The sequence below is a fragment of the Liolophura sinensis genome, chromosome 8 (genome assembly GCF_032854445.1).
Source record: "Liolophura sinensis isolate JHLJ2023 chromosome 8, CUHK_Ljap_v2, whole genome shotgun sequence".
Lineage (NCBI taxonomy): Eukaryota > Metazoa > Mollusca > Polyplacophora > Chitonida > Chitonidae > Liolophura > Liolophura sinensis.
In genome coordinates, this window is record NC_088302.1 from 25965893 (window position 1) to 25986690 (window position 20798).

Genomic DNA, 20798 nt, shown 5'->3' on the forward strand with positions numbered 1-20798 from the left:
ATCCTCGTCTATGACCACAGCCTCTTACACCTGCCTACTTCACTGCGGGTTTCTATGGCAACGTCGTCTGATATCCGAAGACTACACCTATTTGACAAATTCGTACAGATCACAGGAAGCCTGCTGATGGGTTGTCAATCTGTGTTTCGTTGCGACACTAGGTTCTGCTTTGGGTCAGCTTGGAGCACTGCCTGAGTGAGTCGCTGGGTACACAGTCTGTGAGCAAAAATATTCCTTCGTTGTTGATAGAGATGGCGCGGTGCTATCCTTGTGCTCCATGTACTCGATATGGATTCTAATGGAAGTACAGGTCAGAAGAAATCGAAGCTGCTTAAAGAGGTGAATGGTTGTCCAAGCGCCTATCATGACCGCTCCTTTCGTAACGTTCAATCTTCAACAAGCGGAGGCAGTTTTCCAAGGTGGCAGCCGGATTAGAGGAGCATTATGTCTTGTGCTCACATCTCCCATATTAGTAGCTGGTACGTATATTTATTTATTGCCTTAATGTCCTGTTGTGACCAAAGGAAAATATTTTGGTGTTGTCGCCTGATTTGTCCCTATGACGTGTCTCGTCCATTGAAGAATATGGCCAACATTATTAATCATGTGTATGCTTTGTGAAATCGTAAAGCAGGTCACATACATATAAGTCTAAAGCATACCTGAAATAACACGTCCGATCCTACTACGTAGCGGACTCTTTACCGTTTGTGATATACAATGTACATATATACCGATATATTAAAATCCTCCAATACCGACATTTATTGGCGGTTTTTGTAAACCTTGATCATCAAAAAAAAAAATCATTTTTTGAATCGCGATTATGTAGTGAACATTGGCAAGCTTTCAGCTCCATTGCTATAATATAGGGCAAAATCGAGCGTTATAGCCATATCCAGTTTTATGGCTGACATTCTATAAACAGTGCCTAGCATGCCTGACTAGTCTGTCTTTTTCCCCACTCTCTGCCAATATGAGTGAGATTTCATTAACCAGTCTCTGTAAGCATTATGGATTTATGCTGTAGCACCGGATGCAAGAGAATAATATATTGCGCCTTACAATTAATCAGGCATTCAGGACACATTCTTTGTACAATTTTTCTGATGAATGCGTCACTGGCACGCACCTAGATTTCCATCCAGGATATTAGGGCGTGGCATCCTCCTCCGTTTCAGGTCAAATCAGTTAGGCATTCCCTGAGTTGTTGTACAATGATAGATCCGTTTCACCGTTCTCTAAGTCAAAGCTATTTAATAGTAGTTGCCATATTTTATTTATTTATTTGATTGTTGATTTACGTCATATTTCACTTATACGCCGGCGGCCAGCATTATGGTGGGACGAAACCCGACAGACCCCGGGGGAAACCAACGACCATCCAGTTGTAGTACAGGATACTCTGTGTAGCACAGAGGAAGCGATAGAACTTAAATGAAGATACAGCCATCGCAAGAAAGCCTTCACAGTCTGGAACAGACAGTTCTCATACGAGTGCTGTACAGACTGTTCTCACACGAGTGCTATAATTACAAATTTTACACGCGGTATTTAAGAACTATTCCCACATGCCTGTTTAAAGACGAATGTCAAACGCGTACTTTAAACACCGTTTAACATGTGTGATGCATGTGCTGTTCTCACACGCATGATGAACAGATGGTTCCCATGCGGGAGATATATAAAACAGTCTAAAGACTAGGGAAAAATGAATAAAAGAAATAAACATGCAAAAGGGACGATTCTCACACAAATGATATAGAGACGACCCTCAGTTTGCCCCCGTTCTTATGGTTCTCAGAAATGTGCTGTTCATCTTGTTCTTATGCCTAAAGTTGTAGAAACTGTTCCCACGAGTGAGAGGTGCGGCTTGTTCCAGTTTCACACATGTATCTAAGTGTGGCGCGTGTGGTGTTCAGAAGACATGTATCCAATTTTTGCGTGTGTGCTTTTCAAAAATACACCTGAAAGCATTCAATTGTTTCGCCTGTGCTGTTCACGATATACTCGCACTTACATGTATCTAGTTGTCACGTGTGAGAAGATACACCCACATGCATCCAGTTGTTTCGCGTGTGCTGTTCAAAAGATACACATCCAGTGTTTTCGTGTGTGCTTTTCAGAAGATACACCTACATGCATCCAGGTGTTTTGCGTGTGCTAGTAGATGCTCATACTTACATGTATTTAGATGTCGCTTCCGCACTATTCGTGGTAAAGGGCAGTGGAGATAGCTCTGATGTCTTTTTGTGTCGCATTTAGTGTTGAACAAGATAAAACTCCAACATCGTGGCTACGTGAGTCTTAGAAAATCTCAGTTGAGGGACATTAAAAATCAATATTTCACCAGAGCTAAGTATGAAGTGTCGGCTGGTGCTTTGGAATATTTGTTATGGCAAATCGCATATTATGTGTTATAAATTTTAAGTGATGTTTGTTTCCTTGACTGGGTAAAGTCATCTCTCGCTGCAATCCATAGCCCGTTCACAATTGAGATTACCATTTCCGATTCCACCTGTCACCGGCTAGCCTGTAGTTCTTAAAAAATGCAGGTTTCTGTAGAGCAATGCTTAGATAAGTGCACTGTTTTTTTCTTGATCTAATTTATTTTGTCCACCTTTGGAGTAATTTAAATGTTTTGAGCTCAGCACAAGACGTCAGCCACATAAAAAGCAAATTATCCTTTCTCTCAGGTTAGCGATTTGAAATATCAAAGACTAGTTCCTTAAAAACACACTCGCTTTGCAGCATTTGTTAAATCATGTATACTCTTTAATGCTTTCCATTTACGTCATGGAATATTGATTTTAAAACTCGGACAATTCGCCAGTCGCGTTTACTCTATTTTTCTGGTGAGTTTTTCACAGATGTCGTCCAAGAGGGACAGCGCGAGGTATCTAAGTGACGTGTTTTATTACACTAATCCTGGGGCTACGGCCGTACATATTCCGTAGAACTGATACATGCGACGGCCGAGAAAGGCCATCTCTTATCAGCCCAGCTAACATTGGGGGGGGGGGGGGGAGTTGGAGGATGCAAGCGAGAAACAGAATGATGCGCTGGATTGTCGGAACGATGTAATGAAGAGACGGCAGGGGAGCCGAAGAAGCGACGAGAGGGAGGCTGATGAATTGACGAGAGGGGAGCCGATGAAGCGACGACAGGGGAGTCGATGAAGCGACGGCAGGGAGGCTGATGAAGCGACGAGAGGGGAGCCGATGAAGCGACGACAGGGGAGTCGATGAAGCGTCGAGAGGGTAGTCGATGAAGCGACGACAGGAGAGTCAATGAAGCGATGAGAGGGGAGCCGGTGAAGCGACGGAAGGGGAGCTATAAAAATGAGGCATTTATAAATGAATGTTTAGGGCCAGACGACACTTTGAATAGTTTGTTATTAGGTCATCTCTGAAAACTTACCACCTGGCTCCGGAACAGGAAATGAAAGCACCATTTTATTTTACCTTGACTTCCACTTCCCTAGATAATGAATGGGTAATTCTGATTTTATGACGTATATATAACAATATTACTTCTACAGATGAATGAAACATGTCCCTATTTATGAAAGAAACTAGGGGATGAATTGAATTTATTAATGGAATTTAAGATCCGATATGTATCATACCCAGATTTTTTTTTTTCATTTATACGAGAGCGGTCCGGTGGATTAAAAAGTTGTGCCAACAGTGCCCTGATAAACACTTATAAACAAACATTGCGTCTTAGTTTTAGCTTTTAGCTTCACTAAGGTCTCACTTTCATGAATCTTTTCCTCTAGTTCTGTTGTCACCATATCTGTATCTACATAACTCCATACAAACTATGCTTCCTGAGCATAGAAAGAAAGGGAAAGCTCTCTAGTTCTGTAACATGGAAGGTTAGCTGATCATAATTCGAACACAGTTTAGTTCTTTTTCAGGCTGTAATATAGTCTTTCGCTGAGGCATTCAATTCAGGTTTGAACTGACATTTGCTGGTGAGGACCAATATAATATATGATCACATAGCCTTGACATCTATGAACTCATCTCTCATTCTGTCTTCTCCAACCTGGTTTAAAGGACAAAGACCAGACTGGAGAAGGATCACCCAGTGTAACCCAAGTCTACAAATGAAGAAATGAAGATGCTACATTTTGGATGCATACAAGATTTACGATCTGTGTACATTACCTCATATTATGGCACAGCTATCATTTATGACGGCCGTAGTTGAGCTACGCGATCTTCTGCCGTGTTTTTGAGAATGCGGCAATACATTTCGTAGAAGGAACGGGAATTGCACACTGTATTTTGGCATACGACAAACTGTTCTTTAAGTTCTGTCTTTAAACCTGGGCCGATCGGTAAAGTGTTTGACATACTATTTTTCACCATAGTCCGATTGGTAAAATTTTGACATCTTACTTGACATCTTTAACATTGCCCGTTTACTCAATGGATGTCCTTTCAATCGATGAGTGGAAAAAGACAATGCGATTTCTCGCCTGTTTTATTGTTGGTGGATTACTCGCCCGACGTGCTATTTGGGCAGTTTATTTCAAGACTGCTACACGACAGCTATACTTTAACTTTTAAAGTTAACTGTTTTTAAATTCTTGTCAGAGTTTGAAGAGTGGCTCATCTTGGTGTCCTCTCTGGCTCAGTGAAATTTGACACCGTGATTTGTTGAAGTACACAAGAAAGTACACTTTCATCACGTTTTTATCACTCCAGAAGATAAGAAACCATTTTAGTGTTGTTTGTGGAATGATATATAGACGAAAAAGGGTTTCCAAGCATTTTCACTTGCCATCCATCCACGCCTTTCATTACATCTTGACAGCTGTTGTAATGGTCAGGTAATTTCACCGATTAATCATAACTGTAAAACCGCTGGTATGGCCAATTTGGTTAACTTACAACTGCAACATGCTTTGATTTCCGTTATTTGACAGGGGTCGAAGTTCGTTTCCATGGTACCGCACGCGCAAGTTGGCGAGAAGTGGTATACAGCGGGACGAAGTCGACAGAAGTGGAACATGAGAAGGAGGAGATCTATTTTGACGATCGATTCTGTTTGTGGGGAAAAGGTGAGAGAGATTTTACTTCACGTGAAATCATGTTCTTCCGTGCTTCGGTGGCCTAATATCTGCCAAGAAGTCTGGGATCTATCCCGGGTTGTGTCAGACTTTAAAATGGCACTTGTTACTGCCTAGCAGAGCGCTCAGCACTAACAGGTTCGGGCAAGGAAACAATGATGTTGGCCCAGTGTCAGTATAATGTGACTGGGTGGGGTGTCATGTCAGATGTCTTGGGCATGATACCTCGGTGGCGGCAGCACGTTGACGACATGGAATGGCCCAGCCACAAGAAGAAACACTATATGTACACGCACCCATTGACCCACCGTCGTCATTCGACTGAAACACGGTTGAGTACGACGTAAAACATCAAGCAAACATACATATGCATACATTGTTCTGTCAGGCCTACATCCGTCCCTGACCGCTTTTGGCTACAGTTGTGACCATCATGACGAAATATGAACCAAAAATTGTTAAGTTCATTTTTATTACTGTGTTATGGTTTTCTCGTTATTTCTCGATATGTTTGAACCTCTCAGTGTTCACATGCAATAATACTACAGCGCTCTCTCCTATTACATGTATGCTCGGGGCATGCTGTTTGGAACTAATTAATCTCTCACCCCTCGATAATGTGGTTTTCTTGACCAATACACGAACGCTGATGTATCCCGTGCATTAAGCTGACCGATGGGCTAGTACGTAGTTGATTGTTAATTATTCTTGCATAACACTGCACGGTCATGTAAATTGGATAGACCCAAACATCAAGGTATTTTTAACTTCATATGCAAATCAGAATGTAATGTAGTATGGGTAGAACATAACAAATAACTGTGTTTTACCTCAGTCATCTGCGCATTAGCCCAAATTGTTACATGTACAGTGTTGATAAAAGCGATACACAGTTCTGTTAAAAGCTCTGTTAAAATAGATATACTCGAAATGAAAGTCATAAACGGTTGCAAATTTACCCCACCTGATGTAATATTTATGATGTAATACTTTCTGTACAAATTACCAAGTGGGTTGTTTATGCTTTAATTGCAAAAAAAGTCTTTAAAAAACAACATATTTTAACTGCCGACAGCGTGTTTTCATAGATGACAGCAGGTGCAGATGAAATCACGCCTGTTTGTGTGACTATACCTCAAGAACTCGCTGGAAAACACTGTGCTAAATGCCACTTAGAAATGATAGTCCCCTTTCCTCCGATTAGGTTTGCATAAGCCTTTTATGTCCACCTATAAACATTTTCCAAAAATCGCTAGTACTTGTATTTATTAGAAGTTATTAACTATTAACTAGCCCCAACAGAGGCAAACCGTCATGCTGACGAACAAGCTAGAACAATACTCCAACGGGAGCTGGAAGTGACTGCCAAAAGGCCATTCAACTCGATTATGATTTAAACCAACTTTTTCCGGGGGCCTCCGTGGCTCAGTCGGTTAAAGCGCTAGCGCAGCGTAATGACCCAGGAGTCTCTCACCAATGCGGTCGCTGTGAGTTCAAGTCCAGCTCATGCTGGCTTCCTCTCCGGCCGTACGCGAGAAGGTCTGCCAGCAACCTGCGGATGGTCGTGGGTTTCCTCCGGGCTCTGCCCGGTTTCCACGCACCATAATGCTGGCCGCCGTCGTATAAGTGAAATATTCTTGAGTACGGCGTAAAACACCAATCAAAAAAAAAAAAAAAAAAAAAAAAACTTTTTCCGCTGTCCAGGAACTAGTTCAACAAAATATCATTGCTGTACATTGGCACTGAATTCAACGAGATTATACATGATCGGTCAGTTGTTCAAACTGGAACCGTGCAGTTTAGATTTATGTTGCATTAAGTGCGCTCCTGGGTGTAGATAACGATTTGTACCGTTTTACCTAATGGAGATTAGAACAGTCCACCAACAGCCAAAGTATCAAGACCGACCATAATGAATGAAAGGTTTGCGTTTTATATCACTCAGGATGCCTCATTTCTAGTTAACATTAACCCGCTGCTTTTAGAATACTACTATTAGATGAAAACGAGAAGGCTACAGCCTTGTTCTAAAGCAGGAGGCGTGAGTATTATCACCGAGTTGTGTCATCATATTTTCAGGTCTGTAGTTTTATTCCGTTTTGTCCATACTTTTAACAGTGGATGAAGTGCTCAGTAAAACAGCATCAGCCCATACTCCCTGAAAAGAGCGCAAATATTGTGTGCTGTAAGCAATCTAAAAGTTGCCATGACTGTTACAACAGAATTGAGCACACATAACGATTTGCGTTCAGATTGGATTTCAGCCTGTTGACGTCTATCTTTCATGACAATTTCCATGTTACCGCCTGTTAACCTTTGCTCTATAACACATTATTGGACGTACATGCATAGTGGGTGACATCTGGCAATCATACTCCTTGTGGTGACATTGTCTAGCGTAATGAACAGATTCTGAAATTCTATACAGCTTGTGGTTACTGTATTTGACATCTTGGATTGAGGCAAATGAATTTCACTGTTGACTTAGCCTTACGGAGAATGTGCAATGGGGTTCCCCGCCATACGTCCGAATTTTCCTACATGTAGCCGTCAAAGGCACTTGTTCAACGTTTCACTAAGCTCTCTATATCTATGCATATATTACAGTCGTGACCCATTCGACGGGATTATGATTTAAACCAACGAACGTTTCCCCGTAGTTCAGGAACTTGCGAACAATGTATTAGAGCTGTAGATTGGCATTAACTTTAACTAGATTATGCATGAACGGTCAATTGTTCGACCTAGAATGCCACTTTTCTGTCCATTAACGTCACTATCCCGTCCATTAACGCCCGCTCTTCTGTCCATTAACGATACTATTCCGTCCATTGCGATGTGTTAGAGAGTGCTGAATGGCCTGTTATGTTGTCCTGAGAAAGACATATGTCAGTAACCATGATTGTAGGTGTTTGTAGCACATCACATCGGCTATACATATGTGAGCAAAGACAGAGCCGAGTTAAGAGATATACATGACAAATGGATACAATCCATTCATCTGGTAGAGCTACCTGGAATCCCACTACTTTGCCTCTTAACGCCACTATTCCGTCCATTAACGCCCCTCTTCCGTCCATTAACGCCACTCTTCCGTCCATTAAAGCCATTATTCCGTCCATTAAAGCCACTCTTCCGGCCATTAACGCCACTCTTCTGTCCATTAACGCCACTATTCCGTCCATTAATGCCACTCTTCTGTCCATTAACGCCATTATTCCGTCCATTAACGCCACTCTTCTGTTCATTGACGTCACTATCCTGTCCATTAACGCCAATCTTGTTCATCAACGTCACTATCCCGTCCATTAACACCACTCTTCTCTCCATTAACGTCACTACTGCGTTCATTAACGCCACTATTCCGTCCTTTAAAACCACTATTCTGTCCATTGACACCAATATTAACGCTCTCTCATAGGGCCTAATTATTCTCTCCTCGAACCACACTATTCTCTCATAGGACCCTACTATTCTGTGAAAGAGCCTCTTTTTTTCTCTCCCAGGGCCTGACTATTCTCTCTTCGGGCCTTGCTGTTCTCTCTTAGGGCCACGCTGTTCTCTCATAGGGCTCCACTATTGTGGCTCAGGCCCCACCGTTACAGTACCCCCATTAGTCATCTTTGAATCGCAACTTTTCTCCCATTTTCCCATACGAACACTGTAACTCTCCCACTGAAAGTCACTGTTCTCCTCTGAGACTCTGCTGTTCTCGGGTTATCTAATTGGACCCACATTCATGCAATATATATCCTCGAACCCCAATATTCTTCCATTGAACCCCACAATTCTACCCTCAAACCCCACTAGTCCAGTAGGTACAGCGTACTGTATTTATGCAAACAGATTACCATTTCTGTTTGCGAATGGTTACAAGCAACACTGTCCTTGTACCGTAAAACCATCAGTACTTGGATTCTTTTAAAGACAATGATACCCAAACTGGAGGAAAATGAATCATCAACTATGTACATTCCTAAGAGATACCAGAGCGCTGGCCAGATCTATCCAAACTTTGCTATGAACATACTGAGAAGATTAGTCTCAATGACGTCCCAACTGGCCCCGATGTTTTCTTTATAGCTCGTTACTTAGATTTGGAAGAATCAGCTAATCTTAGGGGTTATCATGTCAGTATAGAAAAAGTTGGCGCGGCCCAACTCAGGCAAATTAGCCTCCCTCCCACTCAGCCGATTTCATCTGAACTGGCCCCGGCATCCACCCATCTCATTTCCTCTATCTTCTGGCCGTGACTTCCAACAACTCGCTTGTTCCGATATGAAGAATTTGGCTGGTCTACATATAGGCGGCATTATCGATTGTTCAACCGGAGTGTCGAATATAATGGAAACAACCATGTTTGTGTGTGTTAGAAAATCCAGCGATATAAGCGCAGCGCCGTTGGTATCAGCAACACATTAGTAGAAGACGCACAATGACCACTGGTGAATGACCATATACATGCGTGTATTGACCTAGAGATGCGTGCTTATGCAGTGCTCGTATTGACCGGTAGATATAATACAAATACATCTGCTCACGGACAATAAGTAGGCCACAACCAGATGCTACTGGTCCATCCATGGCTATGTCAAATATAATATCAGTAATACATTGATCACACCTGCATTGGCCAACATAGTATTATTGACCAACAGCTTCACACAATCCGAATTTGCCACTCCACGTCACTTTTATAACATCGCTCAATCTAGATATGGACAACCTGGTTTACCTCTGTACACTAGCGACTATATGTGATCAGATGCTACAAATCACATTGCTACCACTTTTGTCCACTGATCATTATGGTTTTACGTATTTTTAGACCTTACCCACATAAGCTGGACTATTATTATCTAGAGTAAAAAGCCTAAAAACAAAGAACTCCTTTTACCGAGTGATTAATGTTTTTGGAAGTAGATACCTTGCATACTGCACTGATTCTCAAATATGCAAATATTTTACATACACACTCTTGTCACATGGTTTATTTATTTATTTATTTGATTGGTGCTTAACGCCGTGATCAAGAATATTTCACTTATACGACGGCGGCCAGCATTATGGTGGGTGGAAACCGGGCACAGCCCGGGGGAAACCCACGACCATCCGCAGGCTGCTGCCAGGCCTTCCCACGCACAACCGGAGAGGAAGCCAGCATGAGCTAGACTTGAACTCACTGCAACCGCATTGGTGAGAGGCTCCCGTGTCATTACGCTGAACGTTCAGGTAACTGTAAATATAATATAATTTGCAGTTTGTTCGCTGCTTTTATAATATTGGCAGCTTGAAGCGCGTGCAGTGGACTTATAAATCAATACCAGCGTCGATGAATGAGAGGAACTAGATACCAAGACGTATACATATCCTTTTGCAATCATCGCAACGGAGTCTGCATATATTATGCATTACTCCACGGCACTATTGTGCAGAACTGTTTCGTATTTTGGCCGCAGTTAAGAAAATGAGATGGCTGAAAAAAAGAAAAAACATTCTTAGAAAAATGGCTAGACAATTTAATTACATGTATATCACCGCCAGACGTGACACTAGCTATATGGCCTAGGTGTTAATAGTCCTATAACCGATGTGGGTTTTGTTATGGGTACAAATCTCACAAAAGGTACGCCGTCATGTTTGAAGAATGTAAGCACATATCCATTGTTATATTATCAGAATTCCTCCCTCACTTTGGAAGACTGAGCATAACTTTGTATGTGACGACGCCACTGAACTTTGACATATATGCATCACAGTCGCCCTACGTGTGCATGTATACAGCAAGGCCTGCAGTGTTTAATCCTAAGCACTCGAATCACCCAAAACACCCACATAATAAGCATCCTTTTATTCTAAATTGCATGTAAGCCTGATGCTGGATGCACCCTTCCACACCACATGAGAGCGTTGATGTCATCTCACCTTATCTATTTACTCTCTTGTAATTTAGCATTAATCGAAGTGACACGTTAAGATCTGATCGAAAGGTTCAGCTCGATATGATTTTTACCTCACAGGTTGAGGTAGGGGATCCACAGTGCCTTAAACACTGAGCCTAATGACGTCCGCGCTGATTAACCGATCGCTCCCGGAGTACACTTTATCAGTGTTAAATAAGAGTAGAAGCTATAACCACTTTTCAACCTCCTCATATTTGGCACGCTGGGATTTCTCCTTGCTCCTTAGCTTTAATTATTTACCATTATATTTTTATGTGTCAAAGAAGCTACCCAGATATGTGTCCGTTTATTTAAAATAGTTATACCTAATGCACAATTTACAGCATTTGGCGGCACGTGCGGAGTAATCGTATAAAGTCTGATCCATTTGCATTAATCTTCTATAAGATAAGTAAAGAACATACGGTGCAGAATGAGAATATATGCAAATGTCCTTGATGCTTCTATAATCAATCAGATTATCTCTTCTTTCTCCAAAATCTCGGATCTGGGGGGAGATAACCGAGTGTGATCATGGTTTCTTATACTATATCACCCTATACATGCTCATATGGTATCTTCGGTCTGCTGACTCTCTTAATTGCTGAGTCATCGTAATGTTGTGAGCAGATATATCTGGCATCCAGGTCCATTTTTCTGGTCTCGTTACGGTTTCCGTTAGGATTGTCAAATTTTGGTTTTACCAATCAACAACTTAAGAAAATATCCGTACATAGTCTAAAACACTTTTACATATATTTTGTTGTATTCAGTGTCTCAACAGATTGGTTGGGAGACGAGAGAAGTTTTACCGGCCGGAAAACACTCGTTCCCTTTTCAATACCGCCTGCCCAGCAACGTGCCATGTTCATTTGAGGGTATAGACGGGTGGGTGCGATACCGCATGCAGGGGCTGGTCATCCGACCAGATGGAGAGCACTTATGTACAGAAAACTTGTTCACAGTTCTGCGGGAGCTCGATCTTCGCAAGGAATCGCTCAGAGAGGTATGTGTCACCCACTCCACACTTGTACCTTGTCACCCACTCACACTGATCCACAAATGACATTCAGAAAGCACCACAGGGTTATGCCATTTTTGAATATGTAAATGGGCAAGATTTCTCGCCATCGGGTATCTTCGCACCAAAATTATGAACTGGACAAAATTGACACACTGAAATCAGTGGCTATCTCCATTTACTAATGTAAGATTTCACCACATCACAAGCTAGAGACCACTCTGCATTCAACATTAAAGACAACTATTTTGTTTTTTCGATCTTCTTTATCATTTCCCACTACCTGTATCTCAGATTGGCAAAATTGTCGTCGTTGGAATGTCAATACCGCAAGTGGATTGTACGCTGTTGTTTCAATGTTTTGACGACACCTTTCTGTTCATCGCTGACCAGATGCTTGAAGACCATGCCGAGAGAACTGTGAGAGGAGCATGTTGCCGGCCTGGAAGGATTTCCTGTTCGGTGTCTCTGCCTAAGCGTTTTTATGTCCCAGGAGAAGCTTTGTGTGTCACTGCTAATGTGGACAATGTGTCCGTGAAGCGATGCGGACAGTGTTCCTTACAAATCAAACAGGTACATGCAGGGTGCTTATCCCCCAATTACCATGCAAATCAAACAGATATATGTATAATTTCTAACATGTCCAACATGTCTAGCAGATAAAACAGTTACACCTAAGTGTTTTGGTATAACTAGAGAGCAGAAGTTGAACACACATTTGCCATAACTGTAAGATACACGTATAGTTTTCCGCATAGCAATGCGTGTTAAACAGACTCACGTATCGCTTTATGCGTACTTACAAAACAAGACGCACCTGCACATCCAACAGATACATGGGTACATATCGATTTTGCAGGGTTGTATTATATATTTTTGTCGTAAATATAATAATAATAATTGATCAACTACTGTACATTGCCGCCAATTATGGCTCAACCTACTTAAAATGTATTTACGCTAGTATTGTATTGCATTATAGTTGGTGACGTACGGAGGAGTTCATCGATACACCGTTACTATGGCAACATCCAAGTTAGCGGACACAATCCGACCAGGACTGTGCCGGAAGTGGAAAGACGACAGTTTAGTCGTTCCGCCATCTTGTCCAAGCGTTGTGGACACGAATCAGCTTATCACAATAGCATATTGTGTCTCGGTGAGAATTGATGAATTCATCGTTATCTGATTTTGCAGCTATATGTGTCGTTCCTGGACTCGGACCTTTACACACCAAAATGCTTATTCTCGTCACAATATCTAATTGTTTAAATGTGCGAATGTTTTTGAACAGTTGGAAGTGTCGTTCCCAGACCCTAGTAGCATTTCTCGTCACATCATCTGACTTTAAATGTGTTTGTATTTTGGCAGTTAGAAGTGTCGTTTCCAGACTCGGATCTTTACGCCGCAGTGCCTATTCTTGTCACGTCAGTTCCCGATTATAGCCTAGGATTCGCCTCCTGGACTTACGAACGTGAGTCGTGAAACATCATCAGCCATTTGGGATAGCAATTATAACTATGTGCAAGATTCTCTGGTATATACCTGTGGTTGAAGATAAACTTATGTTTATACAGTGCGTATAACAATCTAAAGGCTGAATCATTCATATATACCCGTATATGCTTATTTAAAACATATAACACTGAGCCGTAAACGCAACAGTTTAAAATGAAACAAATTACCAAAACTCAACAAATACTGGCCTTCCTAACATTTTTCCCCCGCACTTTTAATTTGACCACATTTAGAGTATTGTAAGGAGTACGCTTCACTAACTTTTTAAAAGTAGCACTGAGCAATGAAGGCCACTTTATTTTCTATGTCTCCGAGACGTCTCCTCTCTTTACCAGCACTTCTCACTTCATGTAGTTTTGAAAACATTATCTAGAAAGACACATTGAAGAGTACACTATATACGTTATTGTTTAAACATTTCGCTGTATTAAGTTTTTTCTTTATTTGTTTTTTGCTTTTTTATATATAGTGTCGGGTCCATGTTTACCAGAGTGCAGGCAATCATGTTCAGAACCTTCAAAGAAGCACGTTACCGCCAATGGAACTGGAAATGGACAAGGGAAATTTTGTCCGAAGTATAAAGCATACCGCTTGGAACGTGAAAAGAGCATGGTAGTGAATTTAGTACAAAGTCCCGGTGTTGTCCGCAGAGAAAGTTTTACCGCCAGAGGGCGAGAGAACCCCGTAGATAATTCTGACGAATGCGCTATTTTAATTGGACGAAGTGATCACGCCGAATCTCGCGCGTGACGGAGTATCAGATATACTTTCGGCAAACCTGCTGCACATTCGCAGAGGATTCCTCATTCTCAGAGATACATTGAAACGTTTCAAGTGGTGGGTGCTAACGGAAACCAGCAAATGTAAGGAGCGTTAACCCGTCAGAGAAAAAGAAAAAACAACGAACATGCAAAAACGGATCATGCAAAGATACTTTCATCAACACAGATTTTGGTTGTGTCACAAGTGTTAACCTGAATTCTTTCATGTGACAACGCTGTAAAGGAGATCACCTTAACTTGAGATCATTAAGCGAACATGCTTGTTTCTTTGCACAAACACACATGTTCAGTTGACTGAACTATCCTCCATGTTATTTACTCTGACATGTGGCTCACATCTATTGTAACACAAGGTAAACTTGATCAATCAACGTCATGAGGATCTTCTACGGAGATAATTGTACTTACATACTTGCGCTTTTGTTGCCAGCGAGTGTTTTATTTTGCGTATTGGCCATTTTCTCCGACAGCCGACGTGATAAGTGGTGTGTAAGACACTCATGTACGAGTGCACACGGGAGTTATACACCACTTGTCACTCGTTGTTCGCACCTTTGAGACTTAAATTTCGGGTACTGCCAAAGGTAGAAGTAGTAGAGACAGAGAGAGCCTAAGTTATTAGCGTCTATCACAGAACAAGAAAGACTATTCCTTCTCCTTTCATACAGAACAGGTATAGCGTTTCCCGCTTCATAGGCTCTGGAAATTTGCATATACCTCTACAGCATACAGGACATAGAATCAACGTATTTAAGTGTTTGTAGATTTATATTCTATCATATCTTTATGAAAAGCTCACAAAAATCGTTACAAAAAATAAACGTACCCAATATACATGACTTAATTATGTGCTAAGAATGAATGAGTGCTAAAATATAGCATGGGCAAACGTGCAAATTTCTTTCTGTTTCTGGCATGTATAAATTACCGCGTAGAACAGTCTTGCATGCATCTAGGGCACCACATTTGACGTTGCTGGAAAATGCCCCTGAGCTTAGAACATTTTATTAGCATCAAAAGTAATTAATTGGTCCACAAAAGTCCAGAATGTTCTTCTAGGGATACACAAGGCTTATATTTTGTCTTAGTCTGGGTCTGTAGGTGAACAGTTTAAAAACAGTTTCTGTGTTTTCTACCCAATATCGTTGTTTTACAAGAAAACAAGATAGAATGTTTAGGGATTTGGTAGGGTTGTAGTCTTGATTCTATATGTTGTGTATATCACATGTTCTTTGAGGGTCATATTAATGTGTTGTTTGTTATACTTTGTAAAAAAGACACAAAAGTAAAGTGAAATCCAGATAACTTAATCACAATTTCACTTTCACTTTCACTCATATAAAGTGAAAATGGTCCGATGTAAACTGATAACTTCGAAGTTCGTGTTTTTCTCCTGGACTTCTAGCCGACGTGAATAGTGCTAATTTATTTAGATTGCACAAATGTTGGTTTTGAATTTGGTGTCGCCTTGCATGCATCATTCCTTCTGGCTAAAACAAACAAAAAAGAAACCGAGATTATTTCCCAGGCCAATGCATGTCCTAAGAACTGTCGTTCGAAACTGGATAATACGCAAAATAAAGCAAGAGCGTCATTAAGTAAGTTATTTCCATTAGCGAAAGGAGTTTGATCAGCCTCCGGTCTATTACGTAACCAAGTTATAACAGTGATCGAACAGCTCTAGCGCAGGCGATAACCCTTGCGTATTGCGAGGCATTCAGCCGTCAGAAACATCCATTGCTAAGAAATATTTAGTCAAAAATGTTCCAAATGGAATAGTTTTTCCTAAATTTGGTTTCTAAGAAACACTCAACTCTACTGATGCTGTGTCATAGCATAAGCATCCATAGAGAGAAAAGGGCACACTTCGTTAAGCAAATTGTGTGAATGAGGGGGACTAAAATCCTCAGCATATTCACCGATTTGATTACACTTGGTTACATACTTAAATATGCGATGTTTTATGGTCATAGTCTTTAGGCCAAGCCCATCTAACTGACCCAGCAATCGTTTTACTTCTAAGTCGAAGACAAACCCAATGTCTATATCTACATGTAGAAAAAACCACACCATTTGTATAGAGAAAACACAAGGTACTTGATACAGTCTGCTTTAAAATATACAGTTGAACACTGACCAGCATCAATAAGGTGCCAAAAGAGGCGGAATTCGGCAAGGCATCGGCAGGTGTTCTATGTTCTATTTCACCTATCAGTAACCTTATGTTCGCTGAGTACATTGTAATAGCATCGTTCTGTATCTTATTTCGGAAAGAGTTACTGTAGATATTATTTTTTGTCATATGCAGCATTTTTGTGAATATTCACACGTGCACTGCTTGGAATGATTGTGATTTATTTGTTACTTGACAGAAGCTCTCTACACAAATACAACCGTATCTTTTCAGATCAGGGTATGAACCTAACAATGTCCCGCCAGGTATGTAATATGTGTGGAAAAATGGACAATAATTCATAGTGCTGTGATGTATTTATTCAAGAACCATGGGGCTGGTAAAAAACACTAAAAATGTTTAATACATAAAAGGAAGTACTTTGTAATCATGTTTACATTTCATGATCTGACGTGCACAGAAAATGCTCTAAAAATATTGTCATATCCAGAACACTGACTAGGTTGACCAGCAAGTAATCATATCTGTATTTCACTTTTTCCAGTAAGTCAGTCATGGATTTTATAGTCATGTTACGTTGACCTGTCTGTCATATCTGTCTCACGTGTTAAGTGTATCATGTGTTAAATACTTAGATATCATATTTTCTTCGTTATACGTGTGGCAACTTATATGTTGATATTTATTTCAGTTCCTAAATAATCGATTATTTCCGTTAGTTACCAGACTGGATACGTAGTACAGGAAGGGGAAAATTGCATTAATAGATATTGGTATCGGTATTAGATAACCTATGGACAATCGAAGATCATAAAAGTAATATACAAAAGACGTTATACTCGGCCAGTTGGTTAGACCATTACATCAACAACAGAGCGCTTTTTGACAAATCATTGTGATATGCGTCTTGTACATGTTCACACCCTGACCACTGTGTTGGCAAAGAACACAACATCAGCTTCACCTCACAGTGCTTGCAGCACGACAGTTGACGATTCGAGCCCTTTATCGTACTTCTTTAACAATCACCTGAACCTCGTCATTTGTTTGTGTTCACATGACGTATGTCTGCAATATTTTTGATGTTAAAATAATATGAAACATTAAACAGTCATTTTCAGTACGGATTGGGACTGATTGGTTGTTTTTTCTTTTTGTTTTGAAACATATGCTTTTGTAATGACATTTTGATGATGTGTATTCGTGAAAGCCTTCAGACAAATATTTACTTATTTATTTGATTGGCATTTTACGCCGTACTCAAGAATATTTCACTTTTACGACGGCGGCCGGCAATATGGTGGGTGGAAACCGGGCATAGCCCGGGGGAAACCCACGACCATCCGCAGGTTGCTGACAGACCGTCCCACGTACGACCGGAGAGGAAGCCAGCATGAGCTGGACTTGAACTCACAGCGATCGCATTGGTAAGAGACTCCTTGGTCATTACGCTGCGCTAGCGCGCTAACCAACTGAGCCACGGAGGCCCCTTCAAACAAATACTGTTCGACGCTAAACCCCAAGCATTCATTCATCCAGACAAATACTTCCTTTCTAGTTTGATTAACTGCTTGAAGCCGTATTTCCCGGGCAAAATAATAAGTGTTGTGTAGAAGGTTGCAGGTAAAGATTACCCTCGTATTTACAACAGCCCTTGTAAGAACTGCTTTGATGACGAACCTCCCCATATTTAACCCAAGTGCGATGTGTATGCAATGTTGGTGGAATACCGCATATTACTACTAAACTTCATGTCAGATCACATAATTGGACCAAGTCGTGGGCACTGCACTGAAATTCGGCATGCACGAAAGTTTAAGAAGGGATTCCGCTTAACTCAACTGGTCGTACGCAGTTGATCCCTATCGCCTGATGGCCATGCCATTTTGCATCGAACCGACTAACTGAGTACTTAGATTACAACTGTAAACGATTGGGTGAATTAGATATGTATTGACAAATGACCGTAAGAGAATGACGAGAAACAGCTTATTCTGATGTAATATTTAGACAGAAGTAGTGTCTTTGATCTTGACGGTATTTGATCATCCCCATTTAAATAATCAGAGAATGTGGCACAACGTAAATTACATGTGATATTCTTGTTCCCGTTCAAGTGTGATACCTGCCTGATTTTCACATTTAACATCAAAGCAGTTCTTACATGGGATGTTGTAAATACTGGGGTTATATTTACGTGCAACGTTAGACGTCACTACTTACGGCAGTTCATTCATGCTTCGTTGAATGAGGCTAGCCAGATATGGAAGAGACGTTTTTCAGCCCGAGTGTTGTAGTGGTATTAGCAATTGGCTACCGTCTGATGGAAATTCGAGTCTAGAGCATTTCACAACAAGATAAGTAAATCATCTAAAAAGAAAAGTAAATTGCGAAGCAATGTCATAATTGTCACACGTGACTGAAACTAGAATTATAAACGTCTTATTTGCATTGTTTTTCTTTGTATACAAATTTTAATCTCCCCGTTCAATTTTAACCAATGTAAAAGAACGTGATCTTGGGGGAAAAATGACGTCAGAATGCACATGGAAATGAACACGTAAATATAACCCCAGTCTTTATAACTCCTCTTACATGTACATGTACTAAGTCATGGCTTATCTGCTCTTAATATATGTAACTAGTTACATTACACTTCAAGTGTATTCCATTGACTGAAAGCGTGGGAACGATATTAATACGCGTGGCGTAGGTATGTTACAAAATTGGTAGCACTTTTTTTTTTCACTACCGAGTTGTAGAAATGGCGACCGGTTTGTGTGTTGGCTACAAACGTCAGAACTGACGATAGAAGAAAGGCAGAGATAACTAATATATTTGAAGAGCTGTGCAAAAAGTATTTCACGGTCAGCATTGACGGCTTTTGACGTTCAAGTTGACTTACCTCTACACCGGCTCCAGATCATACCGTCTACAGCAAATGTGTCACCCGCCGAAAGTTCACAGACCACAGCTTTGCCGCAGGCGACAGGTCAGCATCAGCGACAGTCAAATAATGAGCCGTTTCTCTCACCTGCTGGTCCCTTCGATCCCGCAGAAGGTTAGGACATACAGGATTTCATAACATTCCAGTTTAACAGATGCACATTAAGCAAAATGCACGATGATTTAAGAATACTCGGAAAACATTTCCTGCAGCCAGATGTAAGTGAAAGTGGAAATATTCATGAGATACCACCTCTGGCAAAATTCTTCAGAAGTGTTTGGATATCTGATGGATTATCTTCGTTGTATGTTGTCAACTTTTGGGAGTCAGCATAAACTTCAAACTAAGTCTATAGTTTAGTATCAAGTCCACATTGTGCACATATGCGAGAAGTGTTTAAATCCAAAGAGAACATCTAAAACGTTAAAGGGTATCTCCTGAACAGAGCAGGCCCGGTCTGAATATTCAAAGTGTATGCAGCCCAAGGCCAGTAGGATTATTGCCATGTAAATGTTCCGTGCTACAATGCCACGGCTGCCGCCAACACAAAACATCCATCATCAGGGACCAACGAAACGTGGTTTATGCAACAACCCATCGGTGTGAATAGACTGTCCACAATGATGAAGAAAATGATAAATTCCACAGTCATCCACACTGACAAAAAACTTTTTCACAGGGCCGGAAAACATCTTTTTCAGAAAATTATTCACACCGAAATCACTGCCAATCACATCATGCAGATATCCCGCCGCAAGAACATTCAATCCATCAACAATTACAAGCACATAAATACTGCTCTGCATAGAAGAATTTATGAGCTCCTCAATTCTACTGTTTCTACAAGAACTGCGCATGGAACACGCTCCAATGTCTCATTTGAAATAACGCATGCTGCAATAACATCGCACTGTTCTCATCCGAAAATTGCCGCAACTTCAACTTCATGGCCGCCAGTTTTCACTGAATCTAGCGCATCATTATGTTCCCAAAACAACACATCTGTGAGGAACAATGAAAAGTCGTCCGTAGTCAAAGGCTACGGTGTTTTGGCACTCTTTTCCGGAAACATATCAGGTGGACAGTTCCACATCCATGTTCACAGTGACGCTTGTATTACTGAAAATATGCCATCGATCACTCCTGCCTGACAAACGTAGAGATCTAAAGTGATAGGCATGACACCAATCACTCTTTGCAGATGACGTAGTTCATCGCCTGTTAGGGACAAAGTTAACAATTTTTGGCCTTTCTGACTTCAGTTTTTATTCGCAGACTTTTTTGTTTACAAGTTTGCCGTTTTACAGTATATATGTACATCATTTAAGCGAACTACATGTATTTCTTCAAAGTGTGTTCATGTTGCCGTTG

The 20798-nt window shown here is 40.9% G+C and overlaps 1 protein-coding gene across 1 annotated transcript; it reads left to right on the forward strand.

Annotated features, from left to right (window-relative positions):
- Positions 1–364: 364 nt before the first annotated feature.
- Positions 365–15298, forward strand: LOC135473362 (arrestin domain-containing protein 2-like). Its single transcript, XM_064753213.1, has 7 exons — positions 365–479; positions 4940–5074; positions 11799–12031; positions 12440–12619; positions 13029–13205; positions 13418–13520; positions 14034–15298. Exons 1-7 carry the CDS (start codon positions 365–367, stop codon positions 14312–14314), a joined length of 1224 nt encoding a protein of 407 aa, XP_064609283.1. The 3' UTR covers positions 14315–15298.
- The last annotated feature ends 5500 nt before the right edge of the window (positions 15299–20798 follow it).

What these genes read in the sequence shown, in the direction of transcription:
- LOC135473362 (XM_064753213.1), top strand. Translation starts at nt 365, where the DNA reads ATGACCGCTCCTTTCGTAACGTTCAATCTTCAACAAGCGGAGGCAGTT. An exon ending in GTTCCTTACAAATCAAACAG is followed by an intron (nt 12,620 to 13,028) that starts GTACATGCAGGG and finishes ATTGCATTATAG; the next exon opens with TTGGTGACGTACGGAGGAGT. An exon ending in CAATAGCATATTGTGTCTCG is followed by an intron (nt 13,206 to 13,417) that starts GTGAGAATTGAT and finishes GTATTTTGGCAG; the next exon opens with TTAGAAGTGTCGTTTCCAGA.